Here is a 22,833-nt window from a genome sequence, read left to right as displayed (position 1 = left end):
AGTATTAGATAAGTGAACAGGTAATGTAAATGAAATATAAATTATGTAAATATAACAATATTCAAGGACTGCAAAAATGTAGATGATTAATAGACCATAATGGCTTTTTAGAGACCTTAGACTAGAGAAACTTTAGCTACTCCACATTGTCAGAACCAACTAAGGTATTGTAATTTAGAGCAGCTGAGGATCTGGACACTTATATCCTACAGTGTCAAGCAAATGTTCCTCTGTATTCAAGTCTACGCTATAAAGTTATAGCATATATCAGATCCTTAAGAGCCTTTATGGTCTAATGAGTCAGAAAAGATGCTGTATACTACTCTTAATGATTTCAAAACTTGCATAAAATTGCACTTGCACAATTTCCCATTGCTTTTAATGGAAGACATTTGAGTAAACTTTTCACAACTTTATACAAAACACTGGATACTGTTTTGTAAATCCTCTTCTGCTATTTGGGAGAAATATTGCAGTTATTTAACTCTGTAACCTTTCCTCACTACTTGCCACAATGGAAGTATTCCCTGAGTGAAGGTTGCCAGAGGACTTTAAAAGGTTTTAAAATTCATAAATTTCAGAAGAAAGCCTGTTTAGAAAGCTTTAAATGGCAGAGGGGAAATGGTTAGTGGTCCCTTAACAGTTGTTTCAGTGATCTTTGAAAACAGAACTCCTGAAGCCAAGAGGTAGTTCTCACTGCAAACCTGTGTACCCAAAAAGTTTCCACTTAACCATATCATGCATCTCTGTAGGTATTTCTTCCAGGAGTATTTGGAAGATAATGTGTGAGTGGAGAACAAAGCAATTGTCTTACTTAAAGCTTCCTCTCTCAATAAATACCAGAATGTTTCCTTGCTTTTTTAAAGTAAGGGAATATTTTTTTTCTTCCTTTATTAAAAAGGGGAAGAATGATCCACTTCACAAAGTTTCTTTGTCCAACAGTATTTAGTCCCTGGTTGAGCTTTGGACCTGTTATCAATTCAGCCTGCAGCTCCCAAGGAATAAGATGGTTCAAAGAAGCTCTAGAATATATTAAAATAGGAAGTCCATACACTTTTATAATGTCAGAAAGTATACAGACCTTTTTGAGACAGCAGGTCTATATGCATACATGCTTTCAGGTATATATAGACTGGAAGGGCTGGACACTACCAGTTAAAAAGGTCTTCAAAAATTAATATTGGTTTGCCACGTTTTCTGTGGTTTTATTAGAAATATATACTCAAAGGGAAATACATCTATAAAAGGTCAAAGGTGAACAACATTTAGTACAACATCCACATGGCTATGCAGTAATACACTAACTAAATAAAGTTGCCTTCCCCAAATAACCGAAGTTACTACAGCATACACTGGACCATATATTTGTGGTTAGAACAAAAAAAAACTTCACTCAAATACATTGCAGCAGTGTTTGACATCAGAAATTTACATGCTTTTCTAAATGACTGATCATTACTGTTCTTTAAGGCTTTTAAAAAATGATCAAAACCTTTCTTGGATCAAGATGTTGTCTGCCTACATGAATGTCACAAGCAGATCATTTTTTCAAAAACAGGGATTTATAAAAAGGAGAAAAATGCCCACCATCTCAATTGTAGAAAAGAAATCAAATATTTTTACAACAAATATAAGATGAACCCAGTCCCTGCTTAGCATCTCCCAAGAAATAACACGTCCTTAACTTCCACTAAAGTCAATGGGAATCAGGGGTGTTCAATGAATCTCAGGAGGTATTGAACACTTAATACAACACAGTCCTACGTGTACAGATGTAGACACGTTAAAGAGGGGTGTCATAATATAAATACATCATCACCATGATAATCCTGCAAATTAAAATGCATTCTAAAGGTAACCTTTAGTCTGTTCTTTTTTCCTTTTTTTTTTTTTAATTTTTGTATTGAATTATGGTCAAGGCAGCACCTTAACTGTTTCCACAATGGAATGAAACCAGTGAAGTGGAATGCACATAAGAAAGAAATTGCTATTGATCTCAGCCCAGGCCACACCATGCCTTGCATAGCAAATGGTTTCCATTACCTTACTATCTTAAGATAATTAATGTGCAGTCACTGCCCCTATCTTATGTTATCGGTCATTTTGATACTGTTCAATTTCTATCAGGCAATTCTACATTTTAGATGGGAGAGGCTTCATCAATAACTGTCATTTGATGATAATTTTATAAGTCATGATGCCACCTACCCAATCCAATCTGTAATATATGCATTTCATAGCTGATTGACTACCTGCTACATAACTCCTCTCTCCAATATAGTTTGCAACACAATTCCCTTGTTTTTTAATTATTACTATAAAATATATTAAAAACTTGAGAAAAATCTTTGCCTCTTTCAACATGATCTCTTATTTGGTTTGTTTCCCTGAGAAGTTACTTTTTTAATTTAGCCACTGATATACTGTACATATTTCTAACATTGCAGAATGAATACTTTCATTTTATAATCATAGCATGATGTTATTTTACAAACATGGTATACTACAATTTTAATAAAGTTCCCATTATGTGGAATTAATAATTTCATTTCACAAATCTATGCAAAACTTAACATGTTAGCTTACACTTTCTCATGACATAACATACGGTATATAGAAATATTACCTTTACCATAATATGGCTTTTTGACATGGCCGTCACTGGGTTTAGGCTTCCTGTCATCTCCAGAAAGGTGTCTTGGAGACTGTTCCTCATATGATCTCATATTATCCCTCCTTCCAGCTTCCACTGCCATTTTTTCTCTCATGGCTTTTGCTCTCTCAGTTTCCAAAGCAATTGCTTTCTCAAGCAGGGTTAAGTTACCTTTTGTCATATCAAACACTTCTTCAGACCTATCTGAAGTAATAGAGGTGGTATCATCATCTCTTTCATGACAACCATCCTCCTTGGCACAGCTAGAAAAAGTCCTAGATCTGGGGCTCAACTGTTCTTCAAGCCTCATTAGGTTCATCATATCAGAGTAATTCCGGTCTGGTGTTCTTCCTTGGAAGTCATCTTCTTGCCTGACATGCTGACGAGTGTTCATGTTTTGCTGTTGATTTCTTTCCTGTGGGTTTGTCTCACTGAGTTTCCTAGCCAGATCAAAACACTGGTTCCTTAAGCACTCCAAACTGCTGAGACACACCTCTTCGTCACTCTCCTCCACTATTTTTTCTGTAAGTCCATTGTTCACAGGCTTCCCTAGCATTACAAAGTTCATATTCCTATTATCTTGCTGTGAAGTATTGTCTGCATAATTTCTGTCATTAATGTTTTCTGAGAGCACTACACCATGTCCTTGTGCTAACAATTTAAGGGAGTCCACTGTTTCCCTAACAACATCACTGTCTAAATCTAAACTCAGCTCACTTTTCCGACCGATATTTTCATTTTTGTCACTATCATCTTCCAGACTATTAGATGTATTGCTGTTCATTTCTGATTCTGTCCTGGCTCTGTATGCTGCATCCTCTGCAATTTTGCCAAGATTTAACAAAGACTTGGCCACCAGTTCATCGTAATTATCATACTCATCATTATTGTTATCGTCTTTTTCTGTGTCTTGCATTATTCGAGAATTGTGACAATTCATTTGATGGTCTTCTGCATAAAAAATAGAAACAAAGAAAGAAACAAAGAAAGAAAGAAAAAGGAAAAGAAAAGAAAAAAGTGGCTACAATTGGAACTGTTGTTGCAAACGCACGGACAGAAAACAAACTGCATGTCAAATATTATTAATCAAACAGCAATTCTATAACACTATGGCTGGCCCATGTGAACTGAATTTCTCTATAGTCCATAAGGCTATTTTTGTTTATTTTCTATTCACATGAATTTCTTTCACAGAACCGATAAGAAATAGGCAATAAAAATGCTAATTACTACTACTGCTAAATATTACGGCATAAATACTTATGTTTCTCCTTTGCTTTTATATTTACAGTTTTATGAGGCTTATTACAATCACATTATTCATATGACATAATCGTCTATGTTTTCAACTTTTCTCACTCCTGTATATTTTGTATAAATATGGTAGATGGCAAAGGAGTGAGTACTACTGGATTTATTCTCTTACTGATGAACACCATTCACCAAAAGAGAAAGAATATACACCAAGCAGGAAAATGTACCTTTTTTAGCACCATACACACCATTAATGCTAGATGACCAATAACTACACACAAAGATTAAAATGGCATTTTACTTGGTGGATCAAAATCTTTCAGTTCAACTGTGAAGAAGTAAGAATTTTAAAAGAGTTGTTACATGAAAGGAAGATAGAAGCAATTATATGCACAATATAATTCGAAGTAAATATGATAGCCCAAATTATATGGCCATAATATATGTATGATAGGGCTGTTATCTACTATCCTGTGTACTGTAAAAAAATGGTGCAGAGTTACCACATTTTACTCAGCTTTGCTTTAGCAACTGTTGAATAACAGAGGGATAGCTTAATAACATGGAGCCAATGTGAAGCCCTGAGAGTGAGATTCATCTCACCTAACTTTAGACATGAGCAAGACAGGCATCTATATCTGGGTAAGCTATTTCACATTCCTGTCCTTAGTCAGTAAGAGAAGCAGACACTTTAAGGACAGGGCCCACCTGATCTGGTTAAGAATATCTTCTTGAGAATAAAACTAATAACCACTAAAAGTGCCTGCTTCTCTTCATTGACAACAAAGGGACTCAGACTAGATGTCTACCTTAAAGATATCCAGATTCGGTCAGATGAATATCATCCAGAGAGCATTTTCTGGTATCTCATGTTCACTCAGAACTTATGTCATTCTTAGACCCATTCTTAAAACAAATATACATGCATTGTTACTTACTAATGAACGTCCCATAAGTTATACTTTGATAATCGGCTACCCAAGCAATATTTTAACATTTTGCATCACAACTGGAAAAGAAAGATCCTAAATCTGTCATTACAGTGACATGCTAGGCCAGTTTTTCAGCTGGTGCAAACTGAAAGAAATCATCAGAGCTGGGACAATTAACACCTGCTCAGGAGCTAGTCCATCAACTTCTGATAGCATCTTTTCAGCTCAGATGTATTTTCAACACTGGTACACCTAAACGTGTAGCAGTTTCTGAAGTGTGACTCTTATGTTTCAGGTTAATCAAACCAATGTGGGAAATTTCAGGTAGTAGGTGGCTTGTACACTAACATTTTGATATTAGGAAATAATGTTTGATAAAAATAATTGTAAGCCAGTGGACAAGATGATAAATCAGAGTTTTAAGTACAAAGCTCAACAGCACAATAATTAATATTTCAGCCACAAGATAGTATTCCTTCTACACAGTGGTTAGGGATCCTGGGATGATAGTAGGCTGTAGTTAAGCAGCAGAACTGGTTGATGAATAGGCTATGTCTAGAGAAAAAAAATTCTAATGGTAAAATATTACACCATATCTATTATCTACTTGAATACAGAGGAAAAACAATTAATAGAGAAGACTGTATGGCAATTTTTACATTACGAGATATTCCAAGTCAATAGTGGGTTATCTATTTATCATAAAAGGTGGTCTTATTTTCTTTTCTGTGTTTCTCAAGATCATAATAAGTCACATTTATGTTTCAGTGCCACAAAAATTAAGTATAACAGAGTATCAGATTTTCAGTGTAAAAGTAAGGATTGCCCTTTACACTTCCTATTTGAAAAATGTCCATTTTGAATAACTGCACAGAAGGCAGCAATGAAGGATTACTGGATAATTAATTTGTGCTATATGAAAAGCAAAAGTTTTAATACACTAATAATAACTTCTAAAGTGAAATGTACAGACAAATCCCACATTAATTTAAATAATAAGGATAAAACCTGATGCCAAGAAGATTATTCAGTAGAAGCTGCTGCTTTTGTGGGGTGTTTCTTGTAACTACACCTGATGGGCAGTCAGGAGGAGCAAAAGAAACACCAAAGTAATCAAAGAAGCAGCAAACTGTAGCTCCAAAATTGCTAGTGCCTTCAACTTTAGGATGAGGTATCTACAAACACTGGTCCAAAATCAGTCCAAATGTAGCTCTAACACAATGCTGAAATACAGAGTAGAAAACACTTATATTTTCTCAAGTCATCCTGAGAACTGCTTAGGTATGTAGTGACTATTCCAGGTCAGCTTTTGAATTGTGCAAAGTTTCAGGGATTTTTTCTTTTAAAAGGAAGTTTATGTTTGGTTTTACATGAATAAGAGTCACGTAAATGATCACCAATGGGAGGAATATGTTATACTTTGCCTCCACAAATGAAAAGTCACAATATGAATCATGTACTGTATGAGAGAAGACATCTAAATTCCTTTTGAGTAGGGAAGCTGGGTGAAAGCTGTAACTATAGTATTTTTTATTCCAATGTTTGGTTGTATCCTTTTCAGTAAGTGGCAGAGGAGAAGAAAGTGTAAAGCATTAATCCCAGATGAGAGAGGTGGGAAAACAAAATATTTAAATTGAGTTTCACTTCTCCTCTTTTAATTTTTGGCCTTTTCTTGCATCCCCTCTCTTTAACAACTTTTTTGCTTATGTTTCTTATCTCCACGCAACAGTTAATTTTAGTGAAAAGGATATTTATGCATGCCATGTCATCTCAATAAACAGTTGGATTCTGAGCTTGCTCTGGTGAGGCACCTGCATCACCTGTTTATTAAAACGAAATTTTAATTAATCAGTTTGTATATTAGTTAAGGGTCTCCTGGAAAGTATGTTAGATCAGCAGCTCTATGTGAGCCTATATGCCTTTTCTTTGATTCAGCTCCGTAAAACCCTATCTCATTTCACATTTCTGTGATTCCTAAGATTTAACCTTTAATTCAGTAACTACCTTTACACTGTGCTGTTTAATGGCTGTCTGTTAAATGACTGCAAAACGCATAGAACTAGAACACTTACTCCACCCCTTGCATAAATTTCAGAACCGGTGACACAAACTGAAGTTTTTCATTTGGTAAAGAGGTTGATTTGTCTCACAAAGACACAAGTTAGCCAGTTTAGGTGAAGAACGCACAAAGCTGATATATCCTTTTTCTGTTAGCTTTAGGGTTGCATGGACACAGAATACACAACACAGTTTAAAAAGAATATCAGATTATTTTAGCTCTCATCCACACAGTACCATGACAATTTAGGTATTCTTGATTGCAAATTTGTTCTTTTTAACTCCCAGTGGATATAACAAATGACAGGAGGAAATTATAGTGAAGAATACTGTAGAATAGCTACAAAGAGCTGGAAGCCTTTAGCCATCTCAAAAGAAGTGCACTTGCATTGCACTAAAAAAAGTGAATAATTTGATTTCTTTTTGCACCTTTCATCCAAGGATCTCAAAGCACTTTACAAACATTATTTTAAAAAGCCTCACAACACCCCTGTGAGGTAGGTATTTTAAACCCATTTTACAAATGGGAAATTGAAACACGGAGTTGAGTGACTCTTTCCATGTCATACCGGGAGTCATTGGAGAATAAGGACTATAGCCTCTACATCCTTGATTGTTTCCTCCTTTTGTTCCTATCACATCCATATTTAACCCATTTTTTGGCAGAAGAAATGACTTGCTGGTTTTAGTGTAGGGAGTCATGCAAAACAGCACTTCCCTTTAGAAAAGGAAAATATATAGCATTTAGACTGAGAGATTCTGCAGAGAGAGGCAATGATACTTCAGTAATAGCAGCTACATTCCTACCAAAGGACAAAGACTTCAAAACAAGACTTTCCAGATCTGTGGTTTATGTATTAAATTACTCACTTTCTCCCAAGCACAGGAAAACACGATGGCTAAGAAGTTGAACCTGTATGTGGTCACACAGGTTTCTTGCCCAGATGGATGGTTTCATTACCCAGGCAGCATTGCCTCCTTTAAAACACTTCACTGCTCTTGCCACTGCTACTTGTCAATTCCTAAGCGCTCAGCATACGATACTACTGCACCACCATTTTCCTCCCTTTGAGCTGTAATGTGAGGTGCATGCACACATCTCCACATTACAATCTGTGATAACTCGCCTATGAGAAATATTTAGCATGACAACATTGGCACAAATGAATCCCAAATCTTAAAAAGTCACAGCATCATATGGGATGGGGTGTTGCATGTACATTGCCTTCTCCTCTGGAAAAATCTCATGAGTAAGGAAACTCAAGAGATGGAAAACTCAGTGAGCTCTCAACTTCTTCACTCCACATAGAAGAAATAGAGCACTTGTGTAACCCTACAAGGACCTAAGCAAGGTCTCCTAAAAGTCTAAACAGTCCTACTGACATATGATTTGCATCAGAGCCCAAGCCTTTGAATATGCCTATTTCAGGGACACAATGAACATTGAAGTTGACCTTTTCTTCATCTCTGCAAAAGTTCCTGAAGTTCTTTTACTCTAAGTGCTGTAGGTAAAGTGACTTGTTTTTACACTACTTGATTCCTTTATGGACTTCATATAACTAATGAAAGGCAAAAGAAAAAGATAACTGTTCACTTAGTTACTTGATTCAGTCTAACTATTCCATTATATCTCATTTTTTTCCACTCGTCCCCCTCAGCCTGCTACAGCTACTTACAATTGTTATAATAATGGGATTTACTGTTGACTCTCTTACTATGATGATAGTACTCAACTAATAACCAAAGCTCAAAGTAAAATAAATGAAGAGTAGAAGTCATTAAGCATGGCAAAGAAGTTCTGAGCGGAAGAACACAGCACATCACAGTAGGAGTCAGTATTATAAACTAATGGTGAGGACCACAGTGCAGCAAGCCCATACAGACTTTAAATATACATAATTTTCTGGCTTACCATGTGTTTTCTTTCTTTTTTTCTGTTACATTTTGATCTTTGAATTTTCTATAGGTTCCACTTTTTATCTGGTTTTGCTTGCTCGAAAATTAAGTACTACTTTTTTTTTTTTTTTTTTTTTTTAAACTTTCCCCTAAGGACCAAATGGGATCTTCATAAATCTGAATCTCTTTCCTGTTGTGAAGTGATTATTGACATATAAAAGCATTTCATCTTTTTCCTGCTTTTTGCTATTAAAATATATTTTAAACAGAATATCAATAAATTATTTTGGCATAAAAGCATTTTGAAGATCTAGTTTTCTGTACAAATCTTTTGCTTTTCCATCCATATGACCTATTATTATGCCTCTGCTTATGTCAAACCTGCATGAATAGCATCCTAATCTAAAAATATACACATAAAGTATTGGTAGAATATGGATGTTCTTACTTGGGTTATTCCTATTAACATAAAGGGAGAGAGCATCAGTTAATCCACATGAATGGGGATGCAGCGTACTTTTAAAATTTAGGTAATCTGTTATTCATCCACGTTTCCCACTCCCAATCCCTATGAGCTACCTGTATCAGTACAGTTTTGCAAAAGGATCTGAGGATATCTGACAGCTTCTCTGACAAGACCATGACTGAAGTAATTTTGCTTCAAGTGTCAGACTGCAACAGCTTCTTAAAAATTATCTAGGTTCTGACTCAAGCCAATATGTTTAAGATTTTGTCATTTCACCACAAGGTGCAGCTTGCCTTTCTTTGATCTTAAGAGATTGTCACATTTCATCTACATTGCCACGGAATCATGAAGTAGCTGCAGCAGGAAGGGCCCTTGGAGGCTATCTGGTCCAATCCTTGCTCAAAGAAAGTGCCAGTTTAGAGAAAATTATCAGGGTCCTGTTCTGTCAGTCCAGCTTTGAATGTCTTCTAGGATGGATGATACCAGAGCATCTCTGGGAAATCTATTCCAGTGTTTGACCACCCTCATGGTGAAAAATTCATTCTTATTTCTAAATTGAATTTCTTTTTTTACAACTTGTATCTCTTGCATCTTATGCTGCACACTTACATCTTCTCTCCACCCTCCATATCAGTAGTGCAAGACAAGCATAGTTCTTCCCTTACCCTTGTCTTCCTCAAGTGAACAAACCGTTTTTTCTCAGTGTCTCTGTACATCATGTGCTCCAGCTCTTTAATCATGGTTGTTCACCACTGGACTCCAGTATTTCAAGATTTTCTTGTGCTGATGAGCCCAAAACTGGATCTATTGCTCCACATACAAAAGTGTAAGTGCTTCATAAAGGGGAATAATCACTTCCTGCAGACTTCTGGTTACTATCTCCAGTCTTTTCATCCTGATAGCTAAATATTATTTCAAAAAAGTCAAAAGCAATGAATTTGCTGAGGATTACCTTTTTTTCTCCACCACAGAGAAAGCAGAAAATACTTTTCAGTTACCTACAGGCATCCCATTAAGTAGAAAAGGTCCCTGGTTGGTATGGAGCCTGCTTGTTTAGTTTGCAGTTATCTGCAATATTTGGTAGGAAGGTATATGTTTAGGTTCAAGAAGGAACCTGCTGGGATTATCTGTGAACAGAAGTGTTTGCAAGGGCAATATAATTTAGCCAGTCACTCCCATCTGGTCCACACTTCTTTGAGAATCAGGTTCAGGTAGCCCTTAATTGTTTTAACCTGACTTCTTTCTGGGCAGATAATGAGATGGCTTTAGCTGATGACTGGTATTCATTTCATCCTACTTCTTCTCCCCAGGAAATCTATATGAGAGAGGGGAGATATTGTCTCATAGCCTTATAAGGATTCAGTGGAGATTGGCAGTTTCTTGCTTTCTCTCAGGTTTCCACAGCTCAGCAGGGCAGCAGTGAATGAGGAAGCCAAACCTATTCTCCAGATACTGAGATCTAGCAGGGAGACAGCAGGAGAGCTGAGGACCAGCTGCACTGATGGCAGAACACCCACTCAGAGAGCTCTTGGTACAGAGTTTCTCATGGGGCTAATCCTAAGACTGCTCAGGCAACAGTGACCTGTGCCTATACCCCATCCATGATCACTGCTTTACACAGAATGCAGCCTGAAGAACACATTTTCAGTTCATAAAGTAACATTTTCCTTCCCACACACAAATCTCCGAGAAAGACAAGTTGGAAACTTTCAGTATAGGGATACATTATCTCTTTTTACTGGTTTCACTTCAGTTCAGATCTCTGATTCAGTGTCAGATGTTCATATTGAACATGTCTCCGTGTGAATTAGACATCTAGATTCTGCTTACAGGTAGTGGACAAAAACATGCATCCTGAGATGTGATTTTTCATCCTAAGATAGGTATCTAAAGTAGATTGGCTGAATTATTCCCTAAAAGTGACTATTTCTCTTGATTGGTTATCAATTAAATCGATGGGATGAATCCTACCCCTACTGCTTTTACTCAAAACTCAAATTGATCCTTGATGAATTTCAACATATGACACAGCAGGAACTGCAGGGAGGAAGGAATGAAGGAGCTACCCAACAGGAACTATCGTTAGGTTGTGGACAGAGACAAGTTACGTCAGGAAAGGCTGGTGTGGATGAGATAGTATGGATGCTTTGAATGGGAGAGATGTTTATGATTGCATGATCTATATGGAGAAAATTATATCTTTTTGGATGTGTTTGATCTCCATTATAAGTTTAATTACTTTTTTATAGTTGTGTTTGATTATCAAAGGAAACCTGCTGGTGCTTTGATAATAATCTGACCTGACTAGCAGAAGGAACAGAGGCACATGTCACTGTCGTTCTAGAGGATGAGAGAATTGCTAAATATGGTACTGTTGAAATTTCTTCTCCCTGTCTCTCTTTCTATCCTCTCAATGAGTTCAGTGCCAAGGAATCTATAAAGACAAAGACATCTATGTGCATGAGTGCCAGACTTTACTTCATCTGAAATGTAAAGCTTTTCATTAGGGTGTTTGTATTTTTATTTCTTATCCCCCCATCCAGCTATTTCATCTACATTTGCCTCGTTCCCCATCTTTTCATGACAGGGAAGGCTGACTAGTACTCCACAGAATAAGGAGAAACTAAATACAACGGATTCTTTGCCCCTTTAGTTATAGCCATTCTAGTATAAACTAATTAGGGACAGAACACCAGACCAAGCAGTGGCATGTAATTGTTCATACTGCTATACTCTTAGTGAGGCCTTGGCATGATTGTTAGTCAAGTGACTTAGCACCTTTCCAGCAATGTCCAGACACAGTGAAGTGGTGCCGGTTAGGGACCATTCCCAAGTTTGAATGTGGTAACCCTATTTTGGAAGGTAAAAGGTTAGCTGTATGCCCCCAAGTCATGCAACAGTTGAACTCAGCATGAAATGAGTGGACTATGGTCTGTTTTATTCACTCACATAGATATGGTCTGATTACTGTGAATGAAGAGACAAAAGCAGGAGAATCTGTAAGCTGGGATCAATGGAAAGCACACTGTTAACTGCAGCCTCAGAAGGAACGAGTAAGGCAAATGTGAACCTACTCTTTTGTGACGTGGGCTGAGTTTGCACAGCAAGGTTCTGATAGCAGGGTGGCTATAGGGGTGGCTTCTGTAAGAAGCTGCCAGAAGCTTCCCCCAGGTCTAATAGAGCCAATGCCAGCTGGCTCCAAGATGGACGTGCCGCTGGCCAATGCTGAGCCCATCAGCGATGGTAGTAATGACCCTGGGATAACAAAGTTTAGAAGAAAAAAAAAGTTATTGAGTTACTGGTCAGAAAAAGTGTGGCCAGAGAAGAGAGGAGTGAGAATATGTGAGAGGAACAACCCTGTGGACACCAAGGTCAATACAGAAGGAGAGGCAGAAGGTGCTCCAAGCGCTGTAACAATTCCCCTGCAGCCCATGGTGCAGACCATGGTGAGGCAGCTGTGCCCCTGAACCCCTGAAGGTCCATGGTGGAGTAGAGATCCACTTGCAACCCATAGAGGACCCCACATCGGAGCAAGTGGATGCTTAAAGGAGCCTGTGACACTGTGGGAAGTGTTGATGGACAGAAATTGTGTGAACAATTTCTATTGCATTTCTGAGACCTTTGCCTTGGCATGGCTGGGTGCAGACAGTAAAAAATACTACGCCACCAATATGGCTGCAGGCCTTGTGCCAAGGTGAAGGAGGAGTTCTTTTGGCAGGTAAACAAGCTTTATGGACACCTGCTGTGGTCCAATTAGTACTGTACAACACAGTATGTTTTTCTTATGTATCCAATGTAGCCTGGGAAAAAATCACATCTGTGTGTCATAAGCAGTATATAAGCTGTCTTTCTTCTAATAAAGCTGACATTTTGCCGACCAGAATGGCCCGTGAGCATTTGTCCATACCCCTCCACCCACAGGGAAGCCCACACTGGAGCAGCCTCCTGGCGGGATCTGTGGCCCCGTGGAGAGAGGAGCCCCCACTAGAACAAGTTTGCTGGTAGGAGTTGTGACTCCATGGAAGACCCACATTGGAGCAGCCCATGCCTGAAGGTCTGCACTCCATGAAAGGGACCCACGCTGGAGAGTTTGTGAAGAACTGTGGCCCATGGGAAAGACTCACATTGGAGAAGTTCATGGAGAACTGTCTCCCATGGGAGGGACCCCAGGCTAGAGCAGGTGAAGAATTTCTTTCCCTGAGGAGGAAGCCGTGGCAGAAACAACATGTGATGAACTGAATATAACCCTCATTCCCCAACTCTGCGCACTGCTAGTGGAGAGGTGGTAGGGGCTGTGAAAGAGACTTTATTTTACTTCTCATTATCCTACCTGAAAGGAGGTTGTAGCCAGGTGGGGGTTGGTCTCTTTTCCCAGGCAACTATCAGCAAGACAAGAGGGCATGGTCTCAAGTTGTGCCAGGGGAGGTTTAGGCTAGATATTAGAAAGAATTTCTTTACAAAGAGGGTGATCAGAGATTGGAATGGGCTGCCCAGGGAAGTAGTGGATTCTCCATCCCTGGAGATTTTTAAAAAGAGACTGGATGTGGCACTTAGTGCCATGGTCTAGTAACCACAGCGGTAGTGGATCAAGGGTTGGACTTGATGATCTCGGAGGTCCCTTCCAACCCAGCTGATTCTATGATTCTATGATCCTACTCTGATTTTGATTGGTAATAAATTCAATTAATTTGCCCATGACAGTAACTGGTGAGTGATCTCTCCCTGTCTTTATCTCAACTCAGGAGGGGAGTGATAAAGAGTGGCTTTGGTGGACACCTGGCATCTAGCCAGGGTCAACCCACCACATCATGGTACTCCAATCAGTCAAGAACTGTGGACTTTAAAAAAAAGAAAATGGTGACTCAGTGGTGCAGGTAGTTCTCAGCCAGCTACAAGGAGTCTTTAGTATCTGTTTGTTTGCTATCTATATCATGTGTCACGATGGCCTGTGTGACTGGAAGAGTCTCAGAAGGAGATTAGAGTACCAGACACCTGTCAAATGCAGGAAATGCATACTACGGTAACAGATACAAATCACCTTTTTATGTCACTACGACATCTGCAAAGATATTTCCAGTGAGGTTGTTCCAACAACCTGTTCACCTAAAGACCACACAGTGCTACCACTTTTGAAATTGTTAGCTCATCCTTCTATGAGGGATTTCCCAGCGCTGTTCAGATCTGCACTGGAATGTCTGTCCTGATGATGAAAGCTTGTGTCTTTTAAAAGGAGAGTATTCACTGGACAAATGTAAACATCTACATATTTATATAGATTTCTATACATTTCCAACTAAATATATACATGCCAGCTATGGCTTTGTTGCCAGTCTCACAGTGTCTAGAGCAGCACAGCCTTGGTGCATGACATCTATGCTGAAACTCTGTACTTGCAGAAACAATGAGCAACGAAGTGGATTAATCAAACAATTAACCTCAATAGCCAGATTTCCAAAGTACACACATGTACAGAGATAATCTTACACTGTACAAAACTAAAACCTAAGTCTGAGTCTGGTCTCAGGATGCTTCCACTAAGAAGTTATTTTGCTTGAGTTCATTGGTGAAAATAATGTACATGAGATAAAATCAATGTATTTACTTCTGCCTCAAATTATTTTTGTTTTAATTTTTTTCACCCTAACATATTTTCACTTTCAATTGCCCTTTGTGTGATTATTTTTAGTCTCTAATCTCATTAATTTAATTTTCTGTGCACCAAAGTGTCTGAGCTACTTAGGAGCCAATGGAATTAACCTATCCAACATGAACTTTTCCCCTCTGTCCCTTTGTATCCGGTGCCGTATTATGTTTTATGACTTCAGAATTAATTTATTAAATGGAATTGCATCAAATCCATTCCTAAAACTCAGATAAACTATGTACATGATTTCCACACTGCGTATCTTCTCAATGATGCACAATTGCAGATTTAAAGCAAAACACATACTTGCCAAAGGACAGTTATTCTTTCTTTAATTAATACATTGCTATTACTTTTAGTTATGCATTTCTAAACAGTTAGTAATATTGGCTCATTGCTGTTTGCATCTTATCGATAGATCAAGTGTAGTTTAATAATCGTTCTTTTCAATATTATAAAAAGTTTCAGAAAGTCTACACATTTTGGATAGGGTTTTAGAAATGCTCTGCCTGCATCTGGTTCTGATTCTACTAATGGCAATGATACAAAGTTCCATCACTGAGGTGTAAAGATGCAGTAAGTTACAATACATCATGAACTACAGGAAAATGTTCACATATTACTAGGGAGGGGGAAATGTAACAGAAAAGATTGTGGTGCATGACCTATGGGTGTGGGTATTTTGTCTAGCCTTAATCTTCCACCTCAAAGCCTTTTAATTGTTAATTTAAAGATTCTGCATAAGGCAGATTCTAGACTGCAGATTTCACATCTGTCATTTCCTGCTGTCTGGAAGGAATCCTAGCAGTATATTTCACTTGGTCTCTGCAGTACTACCATGCTGACCCCCTAATCATTCCTTTACATTTTTCTGCATTTTTTTCCCCGCATAAGCCCTGTCCTCCCTTTTACATTTGGAACTTATTGTTTCCATTTCTGTGTCAGAAGACCCTCCAGCCATTGAATCAAATTTGTTCTTAAACTCATACCATATCTTTAATGGGGATTTCAACATGAATCACTCACAAAAAAATCTTATGAGTAGCAGCAGTAATTTTTTCAAGACTTTCAGATTAGACTCCTCATGTGGCATGTTGAATAGAAAGGAACAGTCATATTTCTATTTTTCTTGGTGATACATCTCTGCTTATCTGTGGCTTAAACCTGGGAGACTTCTTAACATTGATCAACTGTTCAAGGCTCTGCTTCTACATGTACTGAAACAGCTCCAGCCTTAAGAAGCTCTCTACCTAACATTTAAGCCACGAAGGATTCTAGATCTTAGGTCTTTTTATACATAAGTTCCCAGAGAAACCTAATCCAATAGGTATGCTCTTACGTGCACATAAAAGAAAACAGCTTCCCATGAACTGTTGCTTTGACTGCCTTGCCTAATTTGTAGCCAAGGGGAGAACTGCCTATTTTCTTCTGTATTTTCTCTGCTTACCCTTCCTGCCCATCGCCCAGGTGAAATACACTGTTTAGTGGGTCACTCACTAAAGAGCTATAAGAGTATAATCTCTCACAGTTTGTGTGAATTCAACACATTTCCCACGAAAGTTTGCTAGTCACCACAAAAAAAACCTAAACTGGATTCCAGCTCCACTAGGAAGCAGAAAACAGAAGAGTAAGTCAAGCCATGAGACAGTTACAAAGTTCTTAGAGCAAAGACATGCAGCATGTCCTGCTTTTCCAGAAGAATGACCCTCTTTGGTCTACAACAGTTCTGGAACATTTTTTCGAGGGAATGAGAAAGCTCCATTAGAATGTGTAAGAGTGTTGCTTATGCAAAGCAGTCTCCAGTCTAGTCTCCAACCTTCTGTGTTAGCAAAGAAGGACATGTGGCACTGAACTTCTGCATCACTTCTCCAAATTAACTCAGGTACCTGTGTTACAGATTGGGGCAGAATTTCCACTCCATTCTATATTGAAACATTTATCTCATTCTACAAATGTAGCAGGATCCTTGGTTCCTAATAAAGTATTTCAGTTACCATTCACTTAAAAGTTGTCCTTTCTGGCTGTATTTTCAGAGTACATTCACAGAGTGCTCTCATTAGATGATAAACAAACACTATGATGAACTTTAGTATACTTTTTGTAAGTTCAACTCCAATCCTATTCCTTACAGTCTGGTAATAATGATCTGTTATTCTCTATTCCCATTATTACTTTTTAAAATATATTTTGCTCTTACTGATTGGAGGCCAAAGATTTTTTCAACATATTGCAATAGAAGAATAATCAATTTTTAACTTTCCAATAGATGCCAGCTTTTAAAATTGAACATAAAGAAAATTTTTTAATTATTGCAGATGACGGAATGACAATCTTCTGTAAAAACTTCAGCCCAGTTCATTATAGAGTGTCCAAGAAACTGTTTAGCAGATGCTTCTTGTTTATAGAGAATTTCTATAATAAGTGCAGGCAGTTGGTGAAATAATAGATTTGATACAATAGAAACGAGAAGAAAAGCAGTTGCATAGCATGACTTAAAACTGTATATGACAAGTAAGGAATCTCACCATATATGCTTTAGAAAAGGTAATGACAGAACCCTAACGTGACATGGGCCTGGGCATCTTTGCCAACGCTCCTGTGTTAGGGGACTGGAAGTGTTCATGCCACACAGACCTTTCCCTTATTCCATCAGTAATCCATGCCTGTGGAGTACAGGGAAGAAAATGGCTGCTTGATTTGTTTGCTTTTGTAATTGTGAATTCAGGTCTTCTGTGGCGTTCCTTAAGTGTCACAGCAGTACTTACTCTTCCTATCAATAGTATAGGCCGCAAAATTAAGGTTTTGGGATGACAGAACTATCAGATGATGAGTTCACCTAAAAAAACCCCACTAAGTCTTCAGCTATCAATCCTGTTAACTTTCTCTGACAGAGCCAACATAAATTTTTGCTAAAGCAGTAGTATTTACTGCACAAAGCATATAACATCTGCCATGGTTTTCACATGGTGTTATGGATACTTGACATGCTTAATGTTAGTGACTATTTTCAGTACTTTCTGCATGAAGCTTTAATGTGCCAAATAATTCTGAGGATTTCAACAGCATTGACCAAACCCAGCCTCCTTTAGGTGATTTCTTTCCTATCATTAGTTCTCTTTCTCTTCTGCTAAATGACTTGGCCTTCCTTGCTGTCCAGCTCATGAACTTTATCTCCCACAGTCTCTACTCTTAAAAAAAAAAAAAAAAAAAAAGCAGAATACGTTAATTTACAGAAGGGGAAATAACTCTTATGGTACAAAAGGACTATGTCATATGGGATAGAGGTGACAAAAGAACAAAACTGAATTGCTCTGAGACCTGCAAAATAAGGAAGAAACGCTTCCATAGTACAAAAGTCTTCAGGATTACAAATATATGTTCATTACACATCAATGTGTTTGTTTCAAAAGAATGCTTTGTTAGGTTTATATATCTCAGTTAAACAAAATTTATGTGACTTGAGGCATTTGTTAGGACTGCAAATTTGATTCGTGAGAACAGATATGGATCAGAAGAAATTATCAATCCAGTCTGCAATTTTATTTCATTTTATTATTTCCAGGAGGAACTCTAGAAGGTAAAATTAACTCTACAGCTACCAAATAAAGTTCCCTGCTTTTCAGAGTGAAAAGCTACTGTTTGTGTTCACTCTGTTATGACAAACACTCTAAGCCCAGTGGGAACTGTGATTTAATAGGGTGATCATAATTTGCTTTTAGAGGTACACTCTAAACACAAGAGGAAAAATAGGAACTTCTAACATTAACCAAGCAAAAGTTATTTTATAGAATCATTACATCTGTAGTGTCAAGAAGGATTCGTACAGAGTCTGTGGTCACTGTGTAAGCTGCAGTACAGTGTAGGCAATGCAGCCTTTGAAGTAGCACTGTGAAAGGCAAAGGAATTCAAAGCAAAAGCGTAAAGAGTTCAGGTCTGTACAACCCATGAATATGTTTCTAGGAGTGACATATCCCAGGTGTGAGACCTTCTACAACAACACCAGGTCATTATGTTTATAAATATGGATGCAAGGAGCTGCTATATAATGTAGTTCACTATTGGTTCTTTAAAGAACTACAACAGATAAGCAACCAGCTTCTTGGCACAGTTGTGCCAAAACCAGGAGATCATTGGTAGTGAACATGTTACAGAGAGTCTAAATGAGAATAGGAATACAGCACTTTAATTACTTCTCCAATCCATCTTATTCCAGAAAGAATTAATTTTACTATGTGATCTGTCCAGAAAAAAAATGAAATAGGCAAAATCAAGGATCCACTCAGCATTTTTCTGCAGACAGAAGGATGCAACGGAAATGCAGAAAAGGCAGCCTCTACACAGCCTCTTCTTGAGGACTGCAATCTGTGAGAATCCAAAGCAGCACTGCTGAGACATGGTTCCTTTGTGGACCTGCTGCTGCCACAAGACTAGAGAAAGGTTTGGTCACAGATTAGCCCTGAAACAATTTGACATTACAATGGGCCCAACATCTCGTTTAGGTAACACTGATGGAAAGGTTTAGTGTATTAAAAATACAAACAAGCAACCCCATGCCATGTAAAACAGTTTCAGAATGAAGCAGCATTGTGGTGCCAAATTTGTTCCATGGTGCTTTCATGGAACTAAGGCCTTCAGTTCAGACCTTGAACTCTCTAAGAATCCCAATGTCCTCTACAGAATTTCTGCTGACATTCACAAAATTTGTCTGTGATGGAGATCTATATTCTGCCTCGTCAAAGGTGAATAATTTCTCTACACTGCATAAAGCTGTAATTGAATCATTTGCTCTTGAAGGATGAGATATTTCACATTATCATTTAAGGCCTTTTATTTGTAGGGAAGGAGCTAAATATGCAAATCTCTACATGAGAGTGATACTTAAGTACATTCCTAACTTAAAACATAGAGGTTAAGATGAAAAGGGCTACATAAAGTTTCTAGACACAGCCCAGAAGGTTTACTGAGCCTCTGAGTTAAACATTCACATAGAATGAAGTCTTCTAAAACAGTTCTTCAAAGGGAGGGAAAGTTAGGGATGACACATGCAACACAACACCTCATGTAAATGGAACTCTACTGGCATAAAGCTACTCTTGATTTGTCTTAATGCAAACAAGCTCAGCATCAGACCCAATCTCACATCTGAGAATTAGAAAATAATGTTTAAATAATACTGTTTAATGCGTTTAAATTATATTGTCTATCAGCAGCAAACAGTAAAGACCTTGAGCATGGAACACAGCAGTAAGCAAAAGTTTACTAAACTAACATCTGAGTCATATTTAAGCAATCGGCCAACCAATCATAAACACATAATAAAGGTAATAAAATGATCTGAACTTTTTCCACAAGAACTAGAAGTATCGAGAGGGTATTCACCAGCTATCACTTTCTCCACCCTACTCCAGCAACCCTGAGGTTTCCAATTGTGAACTACCTGTTCCAAATGTTTTAACTGCATTATTTAAAAAAAAAATTTCAGCAAAAATGCTTATTCTGAATCTCTCCATAGGAAATATAAACAGCTAAACAGCCGAACATGTTGTGATCCATGCCTGCATCTTCAATGCAAAAAGAAGTTATCAATAAAAGTTCTTATGATGTTGTTTGACCCAATGACTCCCAGGCTGGAGCACTTCGTAACTAGACCAGAAAGGAAACTTTAACTTCTTATCCTGGGGGCACCAATGCAGTGGTCAGGATAAATGTCTTCCACAGCAACTCCAGTTTTTTTCTGTTCTTCAGATTATTATTGATGAGACACTCTAAGCACAGGTTATCTTTTTTTATCAAGGTGTAATATAGCAATAGACTTTATTAGCAAGGAGTTTAGATCTGCTTCACCTTGTAACCATCAGGTATTTATTTAGTCTTCTTTAGCCTTGGAAAATAAACTTTTTTCCATATACGTTGCCCTTAGCAGTGAAATTTTGCTTTCTTGCTTCTTAATTTGAAGCTATAATTTACTTCTTTTAGGTGCTTTTCCTCTGAGGTACACGTGAGTTTAGCTCCCTGCTCTGATTAATACTGAACACCTACTGTGTTCACCAAACAGATGACCACTTTCCTGCTAACAGTTTAAATTAATGAATATGATTAGTGGTCAGCAGGCTGACAGATGACCTTGCTAATACAGATATGTTGTCTTCATTTTATGAAGATGTTTACTTTATCAAGAGTGTTTTCAGCAGTATGCACAGCTGGAAAGCTGTGTGCCACCATGCTTTCCTCAGTGCATGAGTTTCTTTCATCTTTTAAATTGATATTTGCATCTCCTCTAGCTTAGAGGACATAAGTGCTTCAGAAGCACTTCAGAGGGGATCAGGAAGACAGTGGAGGCACTAACAGTCTTAATGGAGCTTACAGGTGTATTTCTTATATTCAGGCTCTATCTGTCTGCATTTAGTTTATATAAGTAAAAGAAAAACCACAAACATATTACGAGTTTTTTAAAAACAATCCTACAATTTAAAGAAATACGGTTGGATTCGATGATCTTAGAGATCTCTTCCAACCTAAACAATTCTATGATTCTATGAAATAAGAAAACAGGCAGAACATCTATCCTTATGTCCATGTGCTAGCTTTTATTATTAAAAAACCTCTACTGTGTCTCCTTTGAATTCCAAAGGTTCTCAGCAGCTGTCATCACAGAGAAAGGGCACTCCAAAAGCAGCCTTTACTCTTACTCCTTCCCATTTGTATTGCAACTTACAGGTTATGTTATCATAACACAGGTCATCTATCTGTCATTTTTTCCTGGGATATAAGGGAAATAACAAAGATTCATCTTTCCTTTAGTGGACGTGTTGAACATAAGGGCTTTTCAAGTCTCTTCATAGATAGATGGATGGATATCTGTTCTTCAAAGAGATTCAGATTTAATGGAAATTTAAAGAGGATATGTTAGCCATTGATGGAGAGTTTTTAGCATTAATTTTGATTCAAAGGATTGTGTACAGAAATACGACCACAGAATTGGGGACTCATCTAAAAAAGTTCGGGGTTTTTTCTCCTTTTTATTTTAAATTATTATTTTGAGATTTGTGAGACTGTTTCCTTAGGATACATCTGTGTTCTCCAAGTCCTTTAGTTTATCACTGATAAGGCTACAAAGATGTGATTTTCAAAGGCTGTGATGGTTTCAGTGAATGCCCAAGTATTTTCAATAAGAACTACATGACCTTTATATTATCTATATCCTCTGAGAATCCCACCCAAAATTCACTTTCTTTTAAACCAAAAAAGTATGGGCAATGACATGCCAGTGATGCACTTTTGTTTCCCAGGATTTACCCTTTTCTAAAAGAAAACTGATTTTGGCCCAAGAAACAGTAAAATACCTTACCCATACGCTCCTACCCTCTCCCTTCCCTGCCCTCCCCAATTGTTTCCTCTATAGTCCTGTTCTATATTTGTTGAGGAATTCTTCTGTCACCAATACTTATGATATTAACTCTTTTGTCCACCTAGGCTATAGTTACTTATGGAAGTTTTCTGAACTGCTATCATCTACAGCACCAGTGACAGAAACCTTTTTGAGAACTGTCAGGCATCCTAGTGACCAATGGATAAATTCTGCATTTTGTTTCTAGGGATAGGAATACGAAGACACATTCAGACTTCCTGCTAAGGTGACTTACAGGGTGGTTTGCTACAAAACCTACATTGTAGTGAGCAGCAAGTGATTGTATTAACTAAATTCATAGCTGACAGACCTAATTTTCCATATAGTCAACAGATAAAGGCAAGAGTCATATTTAGACCATAAAGTTTAAGAACACCTAACTTTGCACTTTTTTTCCCTAGAAAATCAACAGTCCAAATTCCACCAATACAGCTTTTGCTACAAGCAGAATAAAGTGAAACTTCAGGATTCCTATTGGAATCAAGAGGAAATAAACTATTTTAAAAAATCTGATTTATTGAT

General features: G+C 37.7%; 1 protein-coding gene across 25 annotated transcripts in view; it reads right to left on the bottom strand.

Annotated features, from left to right (window-relative positions):
- The window catches only part of MYT1L (myelin transcription factor 1 like), a 327,282-nt gene that overhangs the window by 76,284 nt on the left and 228,165 nt on the right, over positions 1-22,833 (bottom strand). For 18 of the 25 annotated variants that reach the window (XM_027690164.1, XM_027690166.1, XM_027690165.1 and 15 more), the window contains one exon: positions 2,627-3,604. In XM_027690164.1, coding sequence (XP_027545965.1) covers positions 2,627-3,604 — 978 coding nt within the window. The remainder of the gene's footprint in view (positions 1-2,626; positions 3,605-22,833) is intronic. The other 7 variants (XM_027690174.1, XM_027690189.1, XM_027690188.1 and 4 more) reach the window with 1 other exon arrangement.

Source organism: Neopelma chrysocephalum, unplaced genomic scaffold (genome assembly GCF_003984885.1).
Source record: "Neopelma chrysocephalum unplaced genomic scaffold, ASM398488v2 Primary Assembly neopelma1_80b, whole genome shotgun sequence".
In the NCBI taxonomy this organism is placed as follows: domain Eukaryota; kingdom Metazoa; phylum Chordata; class Aves; order Passeriformes; family Pipridae; genus Neopelma; species Neopelma chrysocephalum.
This window is presented reverse-complemented; position numbering and strand designations above follow the sequence as displayed.